Source organism: Trichechus manatus, unplaced genomic scaffold (genome assembly GCF_000243295.1).
Source record: "Trichechus manatus latirostris isolate Lorelei unplaced genomic scaffold, TriManLat1.0 scaffold00005, whole genome shotgun sequence".
Taxonomy (NCBI): domain Eukaryota; kingdom Metazoa; phylum Chordata; class Mammalia; order Sirenia; family Trichechidae; genus Trichechus; species Trichechus manatus.
Genome location: NW_004443941.1, coordinates 32,637,218 through 32,657,137, shown reverse-complemented (window position 1 = coordinate 32,657,137; position 19,920 = coordinate 32,637,218). Strand labels below are relative to the sequence as shown.

Sequence of the window (19,920 nt, the reverse complement as noted above, 5' to 3'; positions counted from 1 at the left end):
AGAAAAAAGTCCTCCATTCTTCGGAAGAATGGAAAAACAAAACAAAATTCCGAAAGAGAGGGGCATAAATTGATCTTTGCCTAATATGTGTGGCAACAGCGACACCCAGTGGCCAGAGATGAGTAGTGACGTTTTCTAGTTATTATGCTATATTAAAAGGTGAATCTGAAAACAGTCATTTTTCAATCTATTTAAGGTTTCAGGGTAGGGGTTACCTTTCACTACAAATTATATGTTAAGGAAATACTTAAGAATCTTCGGGGAATGAAGACTTATAAGCTCATAAGCATGAAGCAAGTGTCAGAAAAATGCAGTTTAAAAAAAGTAAAACTCAAACCAGAGAGAACGTACAGATACTTTATTGCTCACCTTTCACACAAAGCACACCTCCAGGCATTTCTTTCACAGCTTGACAATGTTTACGTATACAAAAACCCAGCAAGAAGCGTCATGAAGATTTCAGTAAAGGAAAGTGTAAAACATCAACTTAGCCAGGTTTTTGTTTTCTGCAGCAATAATAAAGGGCCTCCAGCACTAAGCAAAAGTCCTTCTTACTTGGTAGTGCATTTCTTCCATTACAAAAAGAGTCTCCTGCCCAAAGCAAACTAACTTGTATTTGCTGAGCCAGTGGTATTAACTCGTGCATAAAACAAAATTCAGTTCGCTGTTTCTTCTAGCAGATTTCAAGTGAAAGTAAGGTTGAAGAAGGAATTTGTTTTGGATGGATGCAGGTCAGTTTGAATTGCTAGACTTAACTAGATGCCTATATGGACTATAGGTTCACAACGTAGTTTGCTTGTATAATGTTTACGGTTCTGGCTGTGTTCAAGGTTTTCAGAGTTGAGCATGTGGTACAGTATTCCATCAACAGGATAAGGCTACTGAGTGTGTTATCTGCCGAAGAGCTCATTTAAATAGGAACTGACCTAAAAGTTGTCATGAAGTAGATGTGGCATAACCTTGGAATAAAAACGCCAGCCAGGGCAGAACTGCACTTGGAAAATAGGCATTAGAATACTTTAAGCAAAACTCATATAAATGGATTGTTAATATGAGGAAGGTTTCCTAGTTTTAAGTCTAAAAAAATCTAGGAGAATCCTCATTTTCAAAACTGCATATTGAAAACTACTTATTCAAGTAATTTCTTCAAAAAAGTATGCATTTTCTGAATGTGGAATTAGTCTACTGGTCAAAGATTATTACCCTTTTAAAAAATTCTTCATACAAAGGAGAGATGCTGTATGTGTTTCTCAAATAAATAGCATTATGTAAGTCCATTAAACAAACCAAGAGAACTGAAAAATGACCTACAAATGCTTATGCCACACAGGAATCTGCCTGTCACCTGTGGTCTCACATTGTCAAAACAGATTCTGGATTTAGGGTTCAGAAACCAAGTTTCTATTACTTGAGCTCTAGCAAAATATAAAGTTCTGTAGCCTCAACTAGTATAATGTCTTCCTTGTCCAAATCCAGAATGATTATACTGGTAACCTCCATGCTGGAAGTGCTGTTCAAATTGACCCCCTTGGTGATAATTCTGGCTCCCTCTTCCTCCCCAACCTCCTCCCTGGCCTCCGCGACCGCCCCGGCCTCCACGACTACCTCGCCCTCCACGACCACTGCCTCGATCACCATGGTGCCCACCATCTTGGTATCTATTGTCCTGCTGGTATCCACCACCCTGGTATCCACTTCCTGTATACGAAGATGTCTGGAAGCCACCATAACCACCACCTTGGTAGCCACCACTGTGGCCACCATGATAGCCACTGGGCTGGAAACCTGAATCTCGATAACCACCATCTTGGTAGCCACCTCCTCCTCCACTCCCTCCATCTGTCCAGCCTCCTTGATGCTTATTTCCTCTTCCTCCCCCTCGACCACCGTGGTCATAGCTACCACGTCCACCTCTCCCTCCTCCTTGTTCATGACCACCTCGTCCTCCATATGAGGAATGTTCATAACCACCTCTCCCTCCTCGGCCTCCTGCTTGCTGCTGAGGGCCATCTTGCCTTTTCTGCCATGGTGGCATCTCTGGGGGTGGAGGTTCAATTTCATTGGGTCTACCACCTCTGTCAGGCACCCTGCCCATCAACACCTGTGGGATAAGAATGACATTTTAAACTATTTTATTTTATAAACTGAAAGAAGTGTATTTGAAACAAAATTAAAGGTATCCTAATCACCTTATTGATGGCACAGGCGGTCTTTTCTCTAATAGAACCACTGCTTGTCCTTAAAATCTTTGACAAGTCTTGTCTTGCGGCCAAAAGATGGGCAACAGAAATAGTACTTTTAGGAGACAAGACTGAGCGTTTTGGCTGGTAAACCTTTGCTAATTTTTCTGTCTGACTCTGTTGAAAGAAAAGTGTTCAAAGACAAATGTCAGTTTTCAAAATGACATAAGAAACACTCACGGTAAATAAGTTGAAGATGTCCAAAATGTTTGATAATACTTGCCTGATAATGATAATGTTTACTAGATTCCAGATGGGAGGAAAAAGTTATATACTCACCATTACTCCTACCTAGTCAAGAACTATCTTACAGTACATTTGCCAGACTTGCTGACACAGCAAGGAATGATGCGGGGAGGGAGAGGGAGGGAGTGAAGGTGGGGAGTAGGGGTGAGTGGAAGGCATGGGTGGGTTTTCCCTTCAGGATTGTGGGGCTAAAAGGGTAAAAAGGTTCTTCCTGTCATTGATCTCAGTTCAAACACACTGATTTTATCTCTTTAAATATAAGAACGTAAACTCATTTCAACAATTTTACTTTTTAATTTTCTCATCTTTGATTTCTATGAGATAATAAAATGTTAGCTGTGACTAATTTGTACTAATTATGTTGTCAGCATACATATTTGTTGAAAAAGTGCTCAACTCAATGAATACTTTGCTCTATTATAAACAATTAAAAAGGATCTACTTTAACCATATACTAGAAGCACAAGTTAATGATTATTAGAAAGACAAACAGATCACTGAGAAATGAGAAAACCTGGGCAAGTCACTAAACTTCTGTTCTTTAGTTTCCTGACCTAGGTAATGAGAGGTACCCCAGCAGCTCACTTACAGGGATCACCTGGGACAAATGGTATAAAATATTTAGTAATACCTAGCTATTGGAAGCAGTCAATAAAATGTTGACAGTTATTATTTCTCAACAACTTAATGGAAGTATGCTTGCTGACAAAATTTGCCAAATCTACAACTGGAACTGGTAAATGGTCAGTGGGATAGAATATCTGCAATTCAGAATAAGGAAATCTGGAATGTGTGATTACTAGAGGTATAGATGTATTTAAAATGTAGTTTGTTGAATTCAAAAACATAAAGCCAATTACAAAAATTTTTATTGAGAAGGAGGCAGGCTAAATAGCGCCTCATTTTCAACGTGTAAAGAGATTCTTGATTCTGAAGTCATTCATTCATAGCTACATCAAGATACCTTATTGGGTTTCCTTGGTTACTTTCATCACCTTCTGAGTAGGCTTATTCTAGTGAGTTGGCTGCAATGGTGGAGGTAAACTTCTTGCCATTTAAGACCAATCTATTATATTTCATTTTACTTTAATTGCATAATATGCAATATGATATATTTGGTTTAATAAATTCTATTTAATGGCTAAATAACTCTTTAATTTAAAAGCATATATAACTGTATTGCAGTGGTTAAGAATCTGAATGGTAACCAAAAGGTTGGCAGTTTGAATCCACCATCTGCTCCTTGGAAATCCTATGGAGCAGTTCTACTCTGTCCTATAGGGTCGCTATGAGTTGGAATTGACTCAGCAGCTAACAGGTTTGGTTGTTTTTTTTTTTTAATAACTGTATCAAAGATTACAAAAGATTAGTAGTTGCAATATATAAAAAAATTCATTTAAAAGTATTTGAAAAACAAGACCACGAAAAATAAATGAACAAAGGACGTAAAGAGAATGTTCACACCAAAGAAAATATAGTATTAACAAATATAAAAAAATTTCAGGCAGTAATCAATAAATGCAAATTAAAGTAACCTAAATTTGGGAGACAACAACAATCTTCTACCTATTAAATTTTGGAAGGAACATCTACAACTATAATAAACAGCAAAATAGCAGACGAACACAAATAATTGGCAAATTTGCTGGTTATACACAGGGTCCTCAGATATTGATTGTAGAAGGCATATGTTGATACAATCCATCTGTACAATGTGTCTCAAGAGATAAAGAAATGTTAAAACTCTTGACTTAGTAATCTTACTTTTATATAACAGAAGGGCAAAAGTGACCCTATAAGAATAAAAGCAATGTGCTCAAAGATTTAAGTAAAAAAAAAAAAAAAAAATCTGGATAAAGGTCTAACAGTTGGGAAAACTTGATGGAATAAATTATGGTGCAGTCATTAAATAACAGAAAATTATGACTGTGCAGAAACATGGAAAATGTTTAGATTATGTTATATGAAAAAAAAACAGAATGCAAAGTTATGTTTACTATGCCTGTACATATAAAGTAAGGAAAAAAATACTAAAAATCAAATAGCTACTGTGGTGAGATGATGGGATACTCTGATTTCTTATTTAAAAATAATTTAAAGAATGAAGGGGCTGTCATCACATAGCTTGTCTGGGGAATGTTTTCTGAATATGTCTTGTATTTCTTTTTATTGTAGTTATTATAGTACCTAAAATAAGTGCTCAATCAGTGCTTATTGAATGGAAACAAAATATCTTTGATACATATGACAAATAAGACTGATTAAAAGGAAATTTCAAAGTGAGCTATAAGTGCTTAATTTTCATTACATAAAACAAAAGATTACTTTGTATGTTAATTTGTACAGTCTTTCCTCATCCTCCTAATATAATTTACATATTTCACAGAATCATTGTGCATCTTAGTTTAAATGGATTTTAAATATCACCTAGGCTAATCAGGTCATTCTAAAGATGTTAAAAATGAGAGACTAAATGGAAGTGCAGCCCATTATTGGCCGTGCAGAGATAAGAACCTCACTCAATCTGTTCACTCCTCACTCAGTGTACTTTCATCTATCACTGTATGTTTTTCTAGTTGAGTGCTAAAGTTTATTATTTTTGAAGGATACCTACCATGCTGAGAATGAAATAAATTTTTTTAACTAAAGATAACCCTTTCGTGCTCACAGGTACCTCTAAGGACCAAGTACTCTTTTTGCCTCTGAAGGTTTACTGGGAAGCTGCTGCACAACTGACACTGCATGCTGCCACAAGCAGAGGCCTTTGTAACTGCTTGAAACCAAAGAAATGGGCATGTGCTGCAAATTACTGTTTTTACAGGGTATTATATGAGGTGTCTGAATTTTTGGTACAAAAAACAGAAATTTAGAAATATTTTTATTTGTTACATATATATACCAATAGACCCCGGTAGAGACCCTGGGATATAATTAGTGGTACTTCATATGTGCCACTAAACACTTAGGGTAGGCTTGCGGGAAAGGCAAAAAAAAAACAAAAATCCATACTGCCTATCAAAAATTCAGACACACGCAATGATTCAATATGCTTCCATTAATGAAAACACATGGTATCAACAAAAAATTCAAAGCAGAAAATAATTGGTTTGTAGAAGGGTTATGAAAGGACTAGCATTTCCTAAGTCACAGTCACAGAAGACAACATAATTTACTGCTGGTGTTTACTCATACTATGTGAGATCTTAGGCAAAGTCTCCATTTACCTGGGTCTGCATTTAGTTACATGCAAAATGGGGAGGGTTAAGATTGATCTCCAAGACGCCCTTCTAGCACTAAAATATTGTAACTCTAAATATCTACTCCCACAATTTAACAGATAACCAAATGTAATTGAGCTAAGGGTTTTAAAAATTTTAGGTGACACTAACAGAATAGCAATATAATTGGAGAACTAAATAGAAACCTTCTTTCCTGAGTCAATTAACTAAAATTCAGAGGAAAATCTATTTTCAAAGATGCATGAATTATTAAGCGAACACCTAATACTAACCCATCTGAACTAAGATGAACATAAATTTAGGCAATAGTACCATTACAGGGTTATAAGATAATAAAGGTAATCAAATGGGCCAAATTAATTCCCACTTACTGATCATAAACAAAACAAAACAAACAAAAAATCAGTTGCTGTGGAGTCTATTCCAACTCATGGCAATCCCATGTGTAGTAGGCATTTAATAAATATTTGTTGGATGATCAAGACCTTTACCTGGATTACCTCATTTAAGCTAAAATGAAACTTGAATCTTACCAAATTCTCCAATCCTGTATAAATAAATCATAATACTTGGTCATACTAAATCCAGTATTTCTAACTTCGTCAAGCAAATTAAACTGTTAGCTTACAGTAAACAAACAATTTTAAAAAACAGAATTTGTTATTCTAGTTAAACTTTCAGATACTAACTCTCTCTGTTTCTCTCACAAATGGGTACTTCTAGCAGGGACTATAAAATTCAGTTGTCTTGAAAAATACCAATAAATTGAAAATGTATGTTTTTATTATTGCTGAATCAAAAAACCAAAAACCAAACCCCTATTGCTGTCAATTCCGACTCACAGCGACCCTATACAGGACAGAGTAGAACTGAATAGTTGAAAGAACTGCTCCTCACAATACACTAAAGAAAAATTTCTATGTGTGTCGCCTGTGTATTTTTCTTTTAGTCTCCACTGTACCTAAACTGTGCTAGGAATGCTTAGGGATCATGTCTATAAATACTCTGCTCTTCTAAATTATTTAACGTGTACCTTAGCTCTGTCAGACCAGCCAAAAGACTGCACAGTGACATCCAAACGTTTTATTAGCAGCTTTCTCCGAACTTCATACTCATTGGCTATGGCTTGGTTAATTGCTTCAATCTTTTCCTGAAACAAAAAAGACTAGTTAGAAATTAAACTCTGTTTGATCCCCTGGTATAAAAGGGCAGGAAATGTGTCTGTTTTATTCATAACTGAATCCCTAGCACTTTGCACACATAATCCCTTCCACATAATAAATTAACAGTTAATGAAATGACAGGCAAAATAATGTTAAGTTTCAAAACATAAAAAAGAACATATGAAGTACATAATTGTCATTTAGCTTTCCCGTAAGTCACTGTATGAAGCTCAGCCCAATGCAGTTTTTGGCTCATAGCCAAAACATTTGGCAATTAGAAACATGCTTATACTAATCTTCAATACATTTTAATTACCTGTGTGAAATATTTATAAAATGAGTTAAGTGCTTCTAATCTTATAAAAATAAAATTATTCTATGTAAATCTTGAGACTGGCAAAAATAATACTTATTTTAAGAATGTCCACCAAGAAAACTACATATTAGAAATCATCACTTAAGAAGAACAAATAAAAATGTTGACACAAAAATTATGAAACAAACATACGATTCCTTACAAATTTTACTGAAGGTGATTAATCACTACTTACCCAGTGGGCTGGTCCCATTGGCTTCTTCAATAGAGGCTTTCCCACATGATTAGGGGGAACTTTTGCTAATGTCTCCTTTAACTGACACAAAAACATAAATATATAAATTAACAAATCTAAAAGTAAAACATCTCCTCCTATTCTTCCCAATTCCCATCACATCTTGCCATCAAAAGAAGATTGCTGACAAACGCAAACGTAGAGGACGTTTTGAAATGCTGAAGACCCACATGAAAAAGGCAATCACTCGTCCCGCTCCTCATGTGCCCACAGAGACATGATTTCTTCACTACACCTAGGAGAGTGCTTAACAACAGTAGGCACTCATGAGTATTTGCTGAATGGATGAACAAACACACAGAGAAAACCTGGACTATGGATACACTGCTGCTCCCCTATAGTGGCCGCCAAATTTGTATATCGTGGTGCTAATTACCCCACAATGCAAATGTACCAATTCTTAGAGTCCAGCAGATATTTACATGGAGAATATTTCTGCTACAGCAAATACTATTCTCTTCTACCCATTCATTTTTTTAATTGAAATTACTTGTTCCTAATCAATTATATAAAAAATCTTAACTGTTGACAATACATGTTATAAAAATAATTCTGATTTATTTTCATATACTTGATTACATCAGTATTCAATAAATCTAGTTTGCCAAGTCAAACTAATAAAGATCTGAAGTAACTGGATTAAAAACCCCAAAAGAAAAAATTGTTAACATCCTTTTCTGTCCAGTTAGTGGGGAAGAGACTGGGAACATTTAATGCTAAAAACTTTTAAAAATATTAATTGTATTAAAGTTTAAAGACAAAATATTTTTAAAAGGACTGAAATCTTTTTTTTTTAACATTATATCTGGTTTATTTTAGCTTATAAACCAAAAGAGTAAGATTTGTTTTTCAAAAAGAAACAGGCTAACATGTTTAAAAGAAAAAGAAAAAGAAAAAAAAAAAACTAAAACATTAGCTTATCTTTAAAATATCTAGCATTTAAAACCCAAAACTCATTTACTAACAATTATTTAATAATATGCACATTAGGTTCCCACTAAGAAAAATTAACAGAATTGTTTCATTTTAAACAAATATAGGACTAGGCCTTTAATACACTACAATCTGGTACTAAAGGTCTTACTTTTTTTTCAATCCCGCTGAAGAACTGGAACATAGTTATATTGGCTGGAGGTTTGGACATTCCTAGAGCAATACATATGCCTTTCAACTCTTGAAAGACCTCACTACCGCCTCCTTCTTGAGCTTTTTTTGGAGGAGCATTCACACAGAGCATTCTGGCAGCTTCTAGTTCTGAGATGAGGTATGCTGAAGTAAACAAAACAAGATTTCAAAATGAGATAAGTCTTGGGTCACAACTCTAGATGTAATGATTTATAATTTTTAAAGCTACAAGAATGGATAAAAACAAGAAAGTAAAACTATTGTTACCTGCAAATAGCATAAGACATAAATCAGTTCCATAATTTAGGTATTCAACCAAGACATAATCTTTAAAGGTTGATTGAAAAATAAGCAATTCTTCTTTGAAACCAAAAGCTAGTAATATATCACATCTAAAAGTTTGGATTCTTGAATCACACTATTAAGAAACCTCCAGAACAGGGGTTGGCGTCTGTTAACACATTTGTAAAAGATGGCAGGTGGCTAATTTTCAGTGACAGTTAAGAAGTACACTTGTTTTTGCCTGTCACCACTTATGAGAACTAGTGATACAACCACCTGGCCCTCTCTCCTCCCAATACTCAGTTGATCCATCTATAACTGGCTTGCAACATTTCTGAAATTTCACTGGCGTAAGACATATAAAGAGAAATGGGAAGGCACTATACTCCCAAAAGTTCCTTTCCACAATCCAGTATCCTCAAGCGTCACCCTCTGCCTGTTCCTTTTCCATCTATATTTTCTCCAAAACTGCCTCCTCCCAATCACCCCTCCTCCTTCCCTAAAAAAACACCCTTTCAGATGACTTCTTGGTAGAGTCCCCTTGGGTGTTGATTTCAACCAGGTCTGAGGGTTGCAATATGCTTCAAGTAATTCAGTTTAAGGCTTAAAAATCAATCATATTCCTTTAACCTTCCCAAGGACATTTAAATTTTTATAAAAGATTATTAATAATCATTTGACTCAGAATTTCAGGTTATATGACAAAGTGAGATGCTTCAGACAATATAAAGAAGATAGTTTTGGAAAAAGATATTTTCTAGGTCCTTAAATTCAATTAGAAGTACAAAAGTATAATCAGCTGGAATATCTCCTTTCCTATAACAAACGTGTAAGGCTCCTGGAAAGCGCAGGGGTCATAATTTTGGCAAATCATTTCTAAAAAGCTGCCAACTCCTGTTCTCAAACAACAAATACAGGTAATTTCTGGAAAGAGCATTCTAAATGGGTTTGATAAAATCTTAATGTGTTGGATACAGCAAACTATTAACAAGTTAAAACAACACGTAGACATCAAAATAGTACTATCTCACTGGTTCTGAAAATAGTCACTGTTTTATTTGTAAATAAAGTTTGAATGGAACATTGCCATGCTCATCCATGTAAGTAGTTTATGGATGTTTTTGCACTACAATGGCAGAGTAAATAGTTGGAGTTGTGTCAAAGACCATATGTGGTCCGCAAAGCCTAAAATATTTACTATCTAATCCTTTAAGAAAAAGTTTGCTGACCCTGTTCTAGAACATCATATGAGATTTAATAAACTGGTTCTCTAAATATGGAGCATCACAGCTCAGGCATTCACAAAATGAGTTCACTAATTACCATCTAAAAACTTTAACTGTAACCTTACTGACAATCTAGGTGAGAATAAAGAATACAGGCAGTCCTCTGGTTTCATCCGACTTACAACCCCTAGTTAAACGAACCAACTCCCATAAAGCCTATTATATTAAAAATTGGACAAGTAGGTGTTACTTTGTGCCATGCATTAAAATGTTATTATTACTGTATCATGTTAAAGATGTTTTAGTGTATCTGGAAGTTTCTTTAATGTTTTTTATGCATAGAAAGGTACACAATATACTACATATTATGACAAACATGTGACCAATTGACATTAGATATAAACCGTACTTAACTGTTCCAACTTTCATATAAATTCGATTTAGAGACAGACTTAGGACTAGAACTTGTTCGTAATCTGGGGACTACCTATGCATAAGATGACTAGCTCTTCATCTTCTTCAAACCCAGATATCTGACTTACTGTATGTAAGAGAATGCACCTGAGAACCACAAAGACCAGTGAACAGTCAAAACAAAGTTCTTAAACCGATTCACAAGTTTTTCAGTTACTCACTCAAAAACTATTGTATTTTTCTAACAATTCTAATGAAGTTGGTTTGTTCTTTCCCCCAAAACATGATGTATTAGAAGAATCAAATTAGTGAAGTAAGAGTGCTGGAAAAAGTAAGTAAAATTATAGCATCAAGACGTGGTAACGAATACTTGGAAAGATAGAAATATTTACACAAAGTAGAGAATAAGTGTATGTGTGTAAATACTAGAATGAAAGAGAGAATACAGACTGAAGGAAATAATTTAGAAAGGAAAAACAGCATAAGCAAAGATGAAGAGGAGGAAACAGGAGCAGTGTGGATGTGTTCATGAAGAATTTGAAGAGCGGAGTAACCTTTACTTGATTTGGTCATTTAGTTGAGAAGCAAACGGCTGAATATTCTTGAAAAGCCTTTAAGGTTATAGTACATTAAAATAAAGTACGTAATTGTAACCCTGAGTGCAAAATAATGTTCAGTGCAGTCTTCTGAAGAAACAGGAAAGAGTTAAAGGCATTTAAGAAAGATTTACATTCAAACTGGTTTTATAAATATCAGTGCTAAAAAGGCCAAACTATGCCCTGTTGAGATGAATTAGCTATTCAGAGTCATTTCTAAGAGTTCCAGACAACTGATACCTTCCTATGTAAGAAAACATATTCTAAGTGCTAAATATTATTGGTAAAGATAAGCAGCACTACATCGGAAGAATTAGTGAGCATACTGACACAGTTATGGAAAATATACAAGTTGAAGGATACTGAGTTTATAAGAACTATAAGCCGCAATACCCCCCCACCCCACCCCGTAACAATAATTTGACAAAAGGGAAGTTAAGAAAGTCACTCTGGAATAACTAAGCGCCTAAGTATAATGGCTACACATTTTTTTTTTTTTTTTAACTGAACTTTCAAAACTGGAGTTGGATAAAATAATACTCATGAAGAGTGTGCTTCTTCATTCAATCAGATACACGAAACCAAATGGGTAGCTCCTGTTCGAAGGCAGGATGAGAAGGCAGGAAGTGACAGGAACTGGTTGAATGGGCATAAGAAACCCAGGGTGGAAAGGGGGAGTGTGTTGTCACATTGTAGGGATTGCAAATAATGTCACATAACACTATGTGTATAAATGTTTGTATAAGAAATTAACTTGCGCTGTGAACTCTCACTTAAAGCACAATAAAATTTTTTTAAAAAAAGTACCTGTCAATCCTGCCAAACAGATGGGGGAAAAAACAACAACAACAAAAAAAGTGGAGTTGGGTCGGTCTTTAGAAACCATAGTACAGTGGTAAAAATAAAAGATAAACGTTTAAAAATCCTCTGAATTGAGTATGTCATAAGAACTATAATGATGAGTTAACCAAAGCTTAATCTAAACGTGTTTCAGAATCCTAGAAAAATTCTGAGTTAAGGCTATTGGAGTGTTTATATAAAGCAATAACATTTGTGAGTCTACTTACTGTTTTCCAGGGTGAAGAGAGAAATAGTGGGCTAGTATATAAAAAGCAAGGAAGAACTTTTCATAAAAATTTATTTCCCAGAATGATCAGTAAGTACAGAAACAATCCAAATATTATTCTAGAAAAATTTTAATTTGACATTTTTACAAATAAAATCAAGACCCCAATTACCCAACCACAAAAAAATAACACAACAAGCTTTAAATGATTATATTTACTGTATTTAATAGATGCTTACTCCCTTCAAAGAAATAAATTTAAAAAAAGAAAGCTTTATTATTCCCAGTTCATTTTAAAATATGCTTCTAGTCTGGACGCTAAGGTTTAATGATTACACACTTGAACACCACTCCAGCACTACCACTGGTTATGTTAGGTGAAGCTCAACAGCTGGAATACCACCGAAGTCTAGTCATAGAAAACATATAAAGAAAACAACAGCTATATTCTTATAGCCATGAACTTACTGAGCAAAAGGAGGCAGTTCTTCTGAACAAGAAGGCGCTTGGTCACATCCCCTGATGTCAGTGAAAGATATGGACAGTTCATTTCCCCTAGAAGCCCACTCACCTCGAGCTGGAATTCTTCAGCTTCATTCGGGCCTTTTAAGAATTAAAATAATCTTATTTAATAATACTGTTTTCCATTAGCATATAATTATTATTACATGTAAATTGAAAATTTTAATAGGATTTTCCTATCTGCAGTTCCTTTCCCTTCTAATTTTTACACCACTGCCAATATTTCTTAAACACTGTTTTCATTATGCTATCCCCTTATTTAATGGCTCCCTAATTTCTGCTTCATCTAATCTAACTTCTTCTCTCTGCCTTTAAAGATTCTTTACAGCCTTTCCAGTTTACCCTTCACAGCATGTTCAATTAGTCACCAACCACCATCACAAATATTCCCTCTATAGTCCAGCCTGGTCAGTTTCATTGCACTTCTGTGCCTTCGTTTAAGTTATTCCCTGAGATTGATAGTCCCTCTACTCTCTCCTTCTCTCTCAAATACCATCCATCCATCAAAGGCCAGTTGTCTTGCTCCATGATGAAATCTTCCCCAAGTACTGTTGCACTCACTGATTTCCTCTTCCTGTGACCCATAAAAGAAGCATTTAATCACTGTACTAATCTCCAGTTACTTCATGTGCCTAATACTCCCAGTCAGACTAAATCTAAGGACAGCAAATATGACTTATAGTTCTGTATTCCCATAACATCTAAAAACATACACAGTTCACTGGGTGAGCCAAGGAAAAATCAATGCTTTTTTTACTATTTTCATGGTTCCTTATTCAGTACCATAAACCAAGAAAGCCAAACCAGTTGCCATCAAGTCGATGCCAACTCTAGGCAATCCCATGTGTGAAGAGTATAAATGTGTTCCATAGTGTTTTTAAGGCTGTGGCCTTTTGGAAGCAGATCACCAGGCCTTTCTTCCAAAGTGCCTCTAGGTGGGTTTGAACTGCCAACCTTTTGGTTAATAGTGGAGTGCTTTAGCCATTTGTGCCACCCAGAGACTATGACTCAATATCAAAGAGGGTAAAAACTAACTGACAAACTTTGGGTGAGTCACCTGACCTGAGTCCATTTTCTCATCTGTAAAATGAAAAAACTATATTACCAATGTTTTACAAATTGTGTTCTGTGAACCTCAGGGTTCCACAGAGCTCCTTTATGTGTCGGTGGGGAGGATGTAGAGGATGGAGATGGGCTAAAGATACCTCCTCTCAACTTCAACTAGAACAGCTACACTTTTACCTGTTTTGCATGTTGGCTTATGGTGTTTCCTTTGAACAAAGAGGCCCCAGTTTAAAAATAGTTACCATCTAGCAGAGGTATTTTCAAAGGTTCTTACCATCTCTGAAATGTTAGGTCAGTAGGCAGTAGAATACAGTGGTTAAGAACTAAGGGCACTGGCCCCGAACCTGATTGTTGGGTTTGAATCCTAGCTCTACCACTGGCTATGTGAACTGAGGTGATGGATGCATTTAATCTCTTGGTGCCTCCTTGTTTAATGTATAAGAGGGTAATAAAACTTACCTCATAGGTAGTGCTTAGAATATAGTAAGTGCTCAATAATTGTAAGCTGCTGCTTTTATTATGCTACACTGTACTCTCCTTATTATAATTGGATGCAACAAAAATATACACATTAAATATACCAAAAAAAAGAGTGGGGCTCTTCAAGCTAGGATTATAAATTTAACTCTCCTTAAGGGTAGGTTAACAGACGGGCATTTTCCTTTGTCTCCTATTATAGGTTTACCTATGGTAGGAGGAAACCAGATGGCGGAGTGTCAGATTCCTAGCTTCTGTCTCTTTTGCAGAGTTGATAAATTAGTGCTAAAGTGATTACAAAAATGGCAAACTCTCAACCCCATAAATATGGCCATGCTGAAGTTTCAATCATATTCCCTATGTATCTACTGATACATTTCTATGATACAGAAAGCTTCTTAACAAAGCATTCTCTTTCCATGCATAACAGAACTGTGATGCATTTACTTTATATACTATATACGCTTCTAGAATCTGGTAGCTCTAAGAGAAAAACACTCCAATTTCTAATTCTAGCCACCAAGCTAGGATCTCACAAGCCATGTTTTACAAAGTATGGAAAGTTCACACATTCCATATTTGTGGTCTCCATTTTTCTATATCTCAATGTCTTTTTAACCTCCACAAATTTTTAATAGTTACATGACTACATTCTGGCTTTTCAACTTCTGAACCTTGTTGTCTCCAAATATAACGGAGGAAAACAAAGCATCTTGGCTTCTTTACAAAAGTTTTCTTTGTATTTACAAAAAACTTGCAATTTTAGCTTTTAGTAATTAACATTTTATACCTAAAAGTGGATGTTTACTTACTGTTAGTTGCCTGCACATTTTCTTCTAGTTTACAGAGCACTCTTAATTCAGATACCAGCCAAGAACAGAGTTTGGTAAATTCCGGGGAACTGGCTCCACCAGAGACTGCCTGAGACAGCGCACCATCGTCTAACAATGGACCCTTATAACTGGTGAGCAAGAAATCACACTTCAGAAGAACATAAAACCACAACTTATTATAGATAAAATTTATCTATGTACTATCAGCATAATCAAGCAATAATTTAATAAAGAAGTTATTATGACCAATTTCTAGACTTGCAAATATAAATAAAACTTAGAACTATACTAAACCATTAGAAAAATAAGCTAAATGGTAACTGCATTTCGACTCTTCAAAATATGTGAATACATAATAGAATCATATATACAACTAACTTATGTCAACTTCTACACATTTACTGAAAGCTCTCATTATACAAATAAGAGCTTCTTACTTTAACTGAATTGAGTATTAAATCCAGATGAAATAGTGACAGTTATAGCTTACTATTTCAGAAATAAAACTCTGATCATCTTTTCGAGAATTTTTTCCAAAAATCAATTAAATTATATTTTTAATGGCCTTCTTTAAAAGCGAAAACTTTCTGATTCATCATTTATTTGCTTTTTCTACATTTGATGACGTTTAATCACTGTTATGTTAGAATTAGAGATTTTTGTCATGCTCTAAGTAATTTTAAAGTATATATTCTTTAGAAGATTATTTTAACTTCTTTTAAATGAAATATTGGTAACAATACTGTAATTAAATATGACACATTAAATATGCTTAAGATAATCTGATGTTCAGAGGTATATGTATGTTAGAGAGATGGCAACACTAGGTCCTTTTAAACATCGATTATACATATAGTTATGGAATGGAAAAAAATCATACACAAAAAAATGAAACTATATGTAGTCTGGCATCTACATTTAAAAACCACATATTATTAAACACTGGAATAAAGACACTAGGCCTAGACATTTCTGCTTGTGTTTTACATTTAGAGTTTATTACTTTATTTGACAAGTAGTTACTAAATTCCTACTATGTGCCAGATTAGAGATTAAAAGAGAGTCATTTAATTCTTTCATACGCAGCAGTATATATAGTGACGGCTTACTCTTTCAGCCTCTGGGGTTTATTGGGAAGCTGCTTTCCCACTGACCTTGCATGCTGCCACTAGGCAGGGTCCTTTGACTGTTTGAAACTTAAGAAACGGGTGTGTGCTGCAAATTACTGTTTTTACAGGGTATTGTATGAGGTGATGCTGAACCAATTTTTTGGAGGTAAAATATGGATTTTAAAAAACTTTTAAGTGGTACACATATGTACCTCTGGACTCTGGGGTAGAATTAGGAGCACACATATATATCATGGTACTCTGAGGGTAGGATTGTGGGAGGGGCAAGAAAAAAAATGCATACTACCTATCAAAAATTCAGACACACTCAACGATACGGCATGTTTCCATTAACTAAAACACATGGTATCAACAAAAAATTCAAAGCAGAAAATAATGGGGTATTGAAAGGGTTAAGTCTAATATTTCTCAGTTGATCCTTCAAAAGTACATGTCAAACAGCCACCCATTAAAGCTGAATTTTACATTTGGATGTCACCAAACTAAGTAGTTAAGGTTAAAATTGATAACAAAGTTTTCAGAAAGGCCCATGGTTTACATCAACCCAACTCAATTATTTAATTACATTTATTACAGTAAAAAATTACCTTTATAGTACCCAAGAAAAACGTAGTTAAAAGAGGGTAAAAGAACAAGAATACTGAGAAGAAACAGTGTCTATCACCAATTCTTAAGTGACCTCTATGCATGCAGAGTATGAAATTAAGTAAGTTCTACCTCCTCCCTCTCATTCTGCTCCTACTTTAAGACTAGCCTTCAAGGTCGCTTCTTCCAGGAAGCTCCTAGGACTTCATTTTCCTTCCCAGTAAAGGGGTCTGCCTCTGTGCTCCTCACAGCTTATTCTCAAATAGTGTGAATTTCTCTTCTACCTCACCTGTACCCTTAATTGCCAGCCCAATCCCAATCACAGAACAAATGGTCCTCAAAAATTTTTGCTGAATGAATGGTGTCCTGTGTGAGCAAGCAATTTAGTCTGAGAATGTCCACCAAAAAAAGATCATTTTGCTGAATATGACTTTTACTTGTGCCACAATAAGGGGCAGATTAACCAGTAAGCAAGGTAACACAGGCTTACTTGTGCTTACTACTAATCTGCAGTGCACAATTTCACCTGCTTTTCACCCCGCCCCCATCAGAAAAACAGGTGAAATTGTGCACTACAGATTAGTAAGTAAGCACAAGTAAGCCTGTGCGTACCTTGCTTATTGGGTAATCTGTCCCTGGCCCTAATCAAAGAAGCCCCTCAAAGTCTGCAATATTCAAGTTACAAAGAAAAGAATAATGGTATTCACTCTGACAGAGAAAAATGATAAGCACTACTTCCTTTCCTAAAAATTTCTACCAGGACAGCAAATTACTACTTAAGTGGGTTAGCTTTGGGAACCCTCAAGGTGTCCTTTTCTAAAGAAGAAAGATTTCCCTCAAAGGTTTCTATGACATGAAAAAGGGTAAGGGAAGGTTTTGATAAAGGACTTGTTACTTTATACAGGTAGCTAAATGTGCGGTTTTTGACTGTACCTGTAACCAAATATTTAATCATACAATTTGTTTCTGGAACCACATTTAGCCAAAGGAGTTCTAAGTCCTCAAGCTTTTAGAGTGCACTGATCTGAGATAAGCCCTATTTCCAGCTTCTAGACACTGGTGAATTATGGTCGGGTAACTGTCAGGAGGAGGAGAAACAAAATGCAAAACAAATATACAGGGCCTTGGTGCAGGAAGATGGCCCTGAGGGCTGAGGTGGCTCAATGAAGCTGAGTATCGAACAGTCAAGGGAAACTGGAGGTGGTGATAGGTGAGATGCACCAGTGAGCTGGCTAGCGGAAGGTATGCAGTGCACAGACTCGTGGCTTAGGGAAGCCAAAACGCATGCTGAGAGATGACTGGGCAAAGGAGACTTTCTTTTTCTTTTTTTTAAATTTAAGAGAATGGAGTTGGGGTAAAAGCAGGAGCTCAAGAGTAGACAGACAATGGCAGGAAGTTTGGAGGACAAGTAGGGAAATCAGGGAATCAACTTTGGCCACTTTTGGAGTGGGAGCTAGGGCAGGTGGATGGGGAGTAGGAAAGAAGCTGGGGGAGGGGAGGTGAGGACGAGAGCCAGACAATGACACGTATGACGGACAAACGCTGCAAGGACCTAGTGGCGTCGGAGTTTGGGGGCCCCGAGCCGGCAAGGCAAGCAGCGGACGTGGCACTGGGTCCCGGCGCAACAGGGAGGCGACAGCCAGGAGCCACGGGGTGCGGCGTGGAGAGGCAGGGGTATCTCCACTGGGGCGGAGAAGGCGTGCCCGGCGGTCAGGCAGTGTGGGGCTTGGAGACCCGTGCCCTGGCAGCCTTACCCTAGATCTTCCAACGACTCCAAAATGTCAGTCTCCATGAGGTCACACTCCATGCTACAGTGCTATTCAAATTTCCGAGTCGTCAAGCTCCTCTCTTCGCCGGCAACGCGTACACTCGCGCATGCGCTACCTCCCCGGAACTTCCAATGCGACAGCTGGCGCCTCAGCCCCGTACTACGCATGTCCCGAGCGTGCGCAAGAAGCTTGGTCCGACCTGCCGCCCCACCCCTGCCAGGCAGAGGAAGGCTTGCCGGCACAGTTGTGCGCATGCGTATTACGTGAATAGTGTGGCCAGCCGCCGGCGAAGGGCAGGAGGACTGGCTGCGTGGCAGCTGGGCGTGGAGACCGGTGAAGGGGGAAAGCGTTAACCTGTCTTTATTGGGTGTGCGCATGTGCGAATCTTGGGGCGAGGCGCGCAGGCGTGGGAGGAGCTTGGCTATCTCAGGTGTTGAATGGGTGTGTGCTGAGAAACGTGGTCTATGCAACCCTAGTAGGAGCTCTGGTGGCGCAATGCTGGGCTGCTAACTGAAAGGTCGGCGGTTTGAGCTCACCAGCCATTCCTCTGGAGAAAGATGTGGCGGTCTGCTTCTGTAAAGGTTTACAGCTTTGGAAACCCTGTGAGGCAATTCTAGTCTGTCATATAGAGTCGCTGTGAGTTGGAATATAATTAGACAGCAATGGGTTTGGAGCCCTAGCAGTAGCTGTCATGCTTCTTGCAGCTTTAGCTCCTGGGCGGTGGAGAATGGGAAAATTCATATGCTCATGTCTTAATTGCCCACCACATACACAGATGAGTTAGCTGCTAAGAACAGCAGACAACGTGGTTTTGGATTTCCTTGTGGCCGCAGAATCTGTATTTAAGGGTTAGGGACGAGACAATTTTTCTTTGACACAGGTGTACAGTTTTCCTCCTATGTGCTCTCTACTTCTTAAACCTTTCCCAGGCCCTAAGCATTCTTATTTTAAAGGGGGAGGAGGTGCACTTCATCCCGTATCAAGTAGAATACATTTAAATGCATCCACTTTAGACAGAGAATAAGTACTTTTGCAGTAATGACATTGCTTTTGACATTTGGCTAAGTGTAACATTCAATTCTTGACAGTTGTTGATTGGGTATATGCTTAGAAATTACTGAAAAGTGAGAAAATTGTTTTCAAAATGATGGCATATTTAGAAAATTATATTTACAATAAATTGGCATAATGTTACATTGTGTAAGCATTTAAAGAGTTTTCAAATTGGTACCAGTAAGTTTTTGTAGTTGTCAAACATTTTGGAGTCTAATGGATAAATGCCCGCCTTCCTTAATAGTACTTTCTTAAGCCTAAATCCACCCTATCCTTAA

At 36.8% G+C, this 19,920-nt stretch overlaps 1 protein-coding gene across 1 annotated transcript; it reads right to left on the bottom strand.

Moving 5' to 3' along the window:
* Positions 1-342: 342 nt before the first annotated feature.
* Positions 343-18,767, bottom strand: FAM98A (family with sequence similarity 98 member A). The gene is made up of 8 exons (XM_004369566.2): positions 18,575-18,767; positions 15,085-15,233; positions 12,677-12,811; positions 8,584-8,768; positions 7,440-7,520; positions 6,759-6,875; positions 2,190-2,357; positions 343-2,101 (listed from the first exon to the last, which is right to left on the bottom strand). The coding sequence occupies exons 1-8, from the start codon at positions 18,625-18,627 to the stop codon at positions 1,442-1,444; spliced, it is 1,548 nt and encodes a 515-aa protein (XP_004369623.1). The 5' UTR covers positions 18,628-18,767; the 3' UTR covers positions 343-1,441.
* Between the last annotated feature and the right edge of the window lie 1,153 nt (positions 18,768-19,920).

Coding starts and splice junctions, on each gene's coding strand:
- FAM98A (XM_004369566.2), bottom strand. CDS start 18,627: ATGGAGTGTGACCTCATGGAGACTGACATTTTGGAGTCGTTGGAAGAT. Junction 8,769..12,676: donor GAACTGCCTCCTTTTGCTCA/GTAAGTTCATGG, acceptor TGTTTACTTCAG/CATACCTCATCTCAGAACTA. Junction 2,358..6,758: donor GCTGGTCTGACAGAGCTAAG/GTACACGTTAAA, acceptor TTCTTTCAACAG/AGTCAGACAGAAAAATTAGC.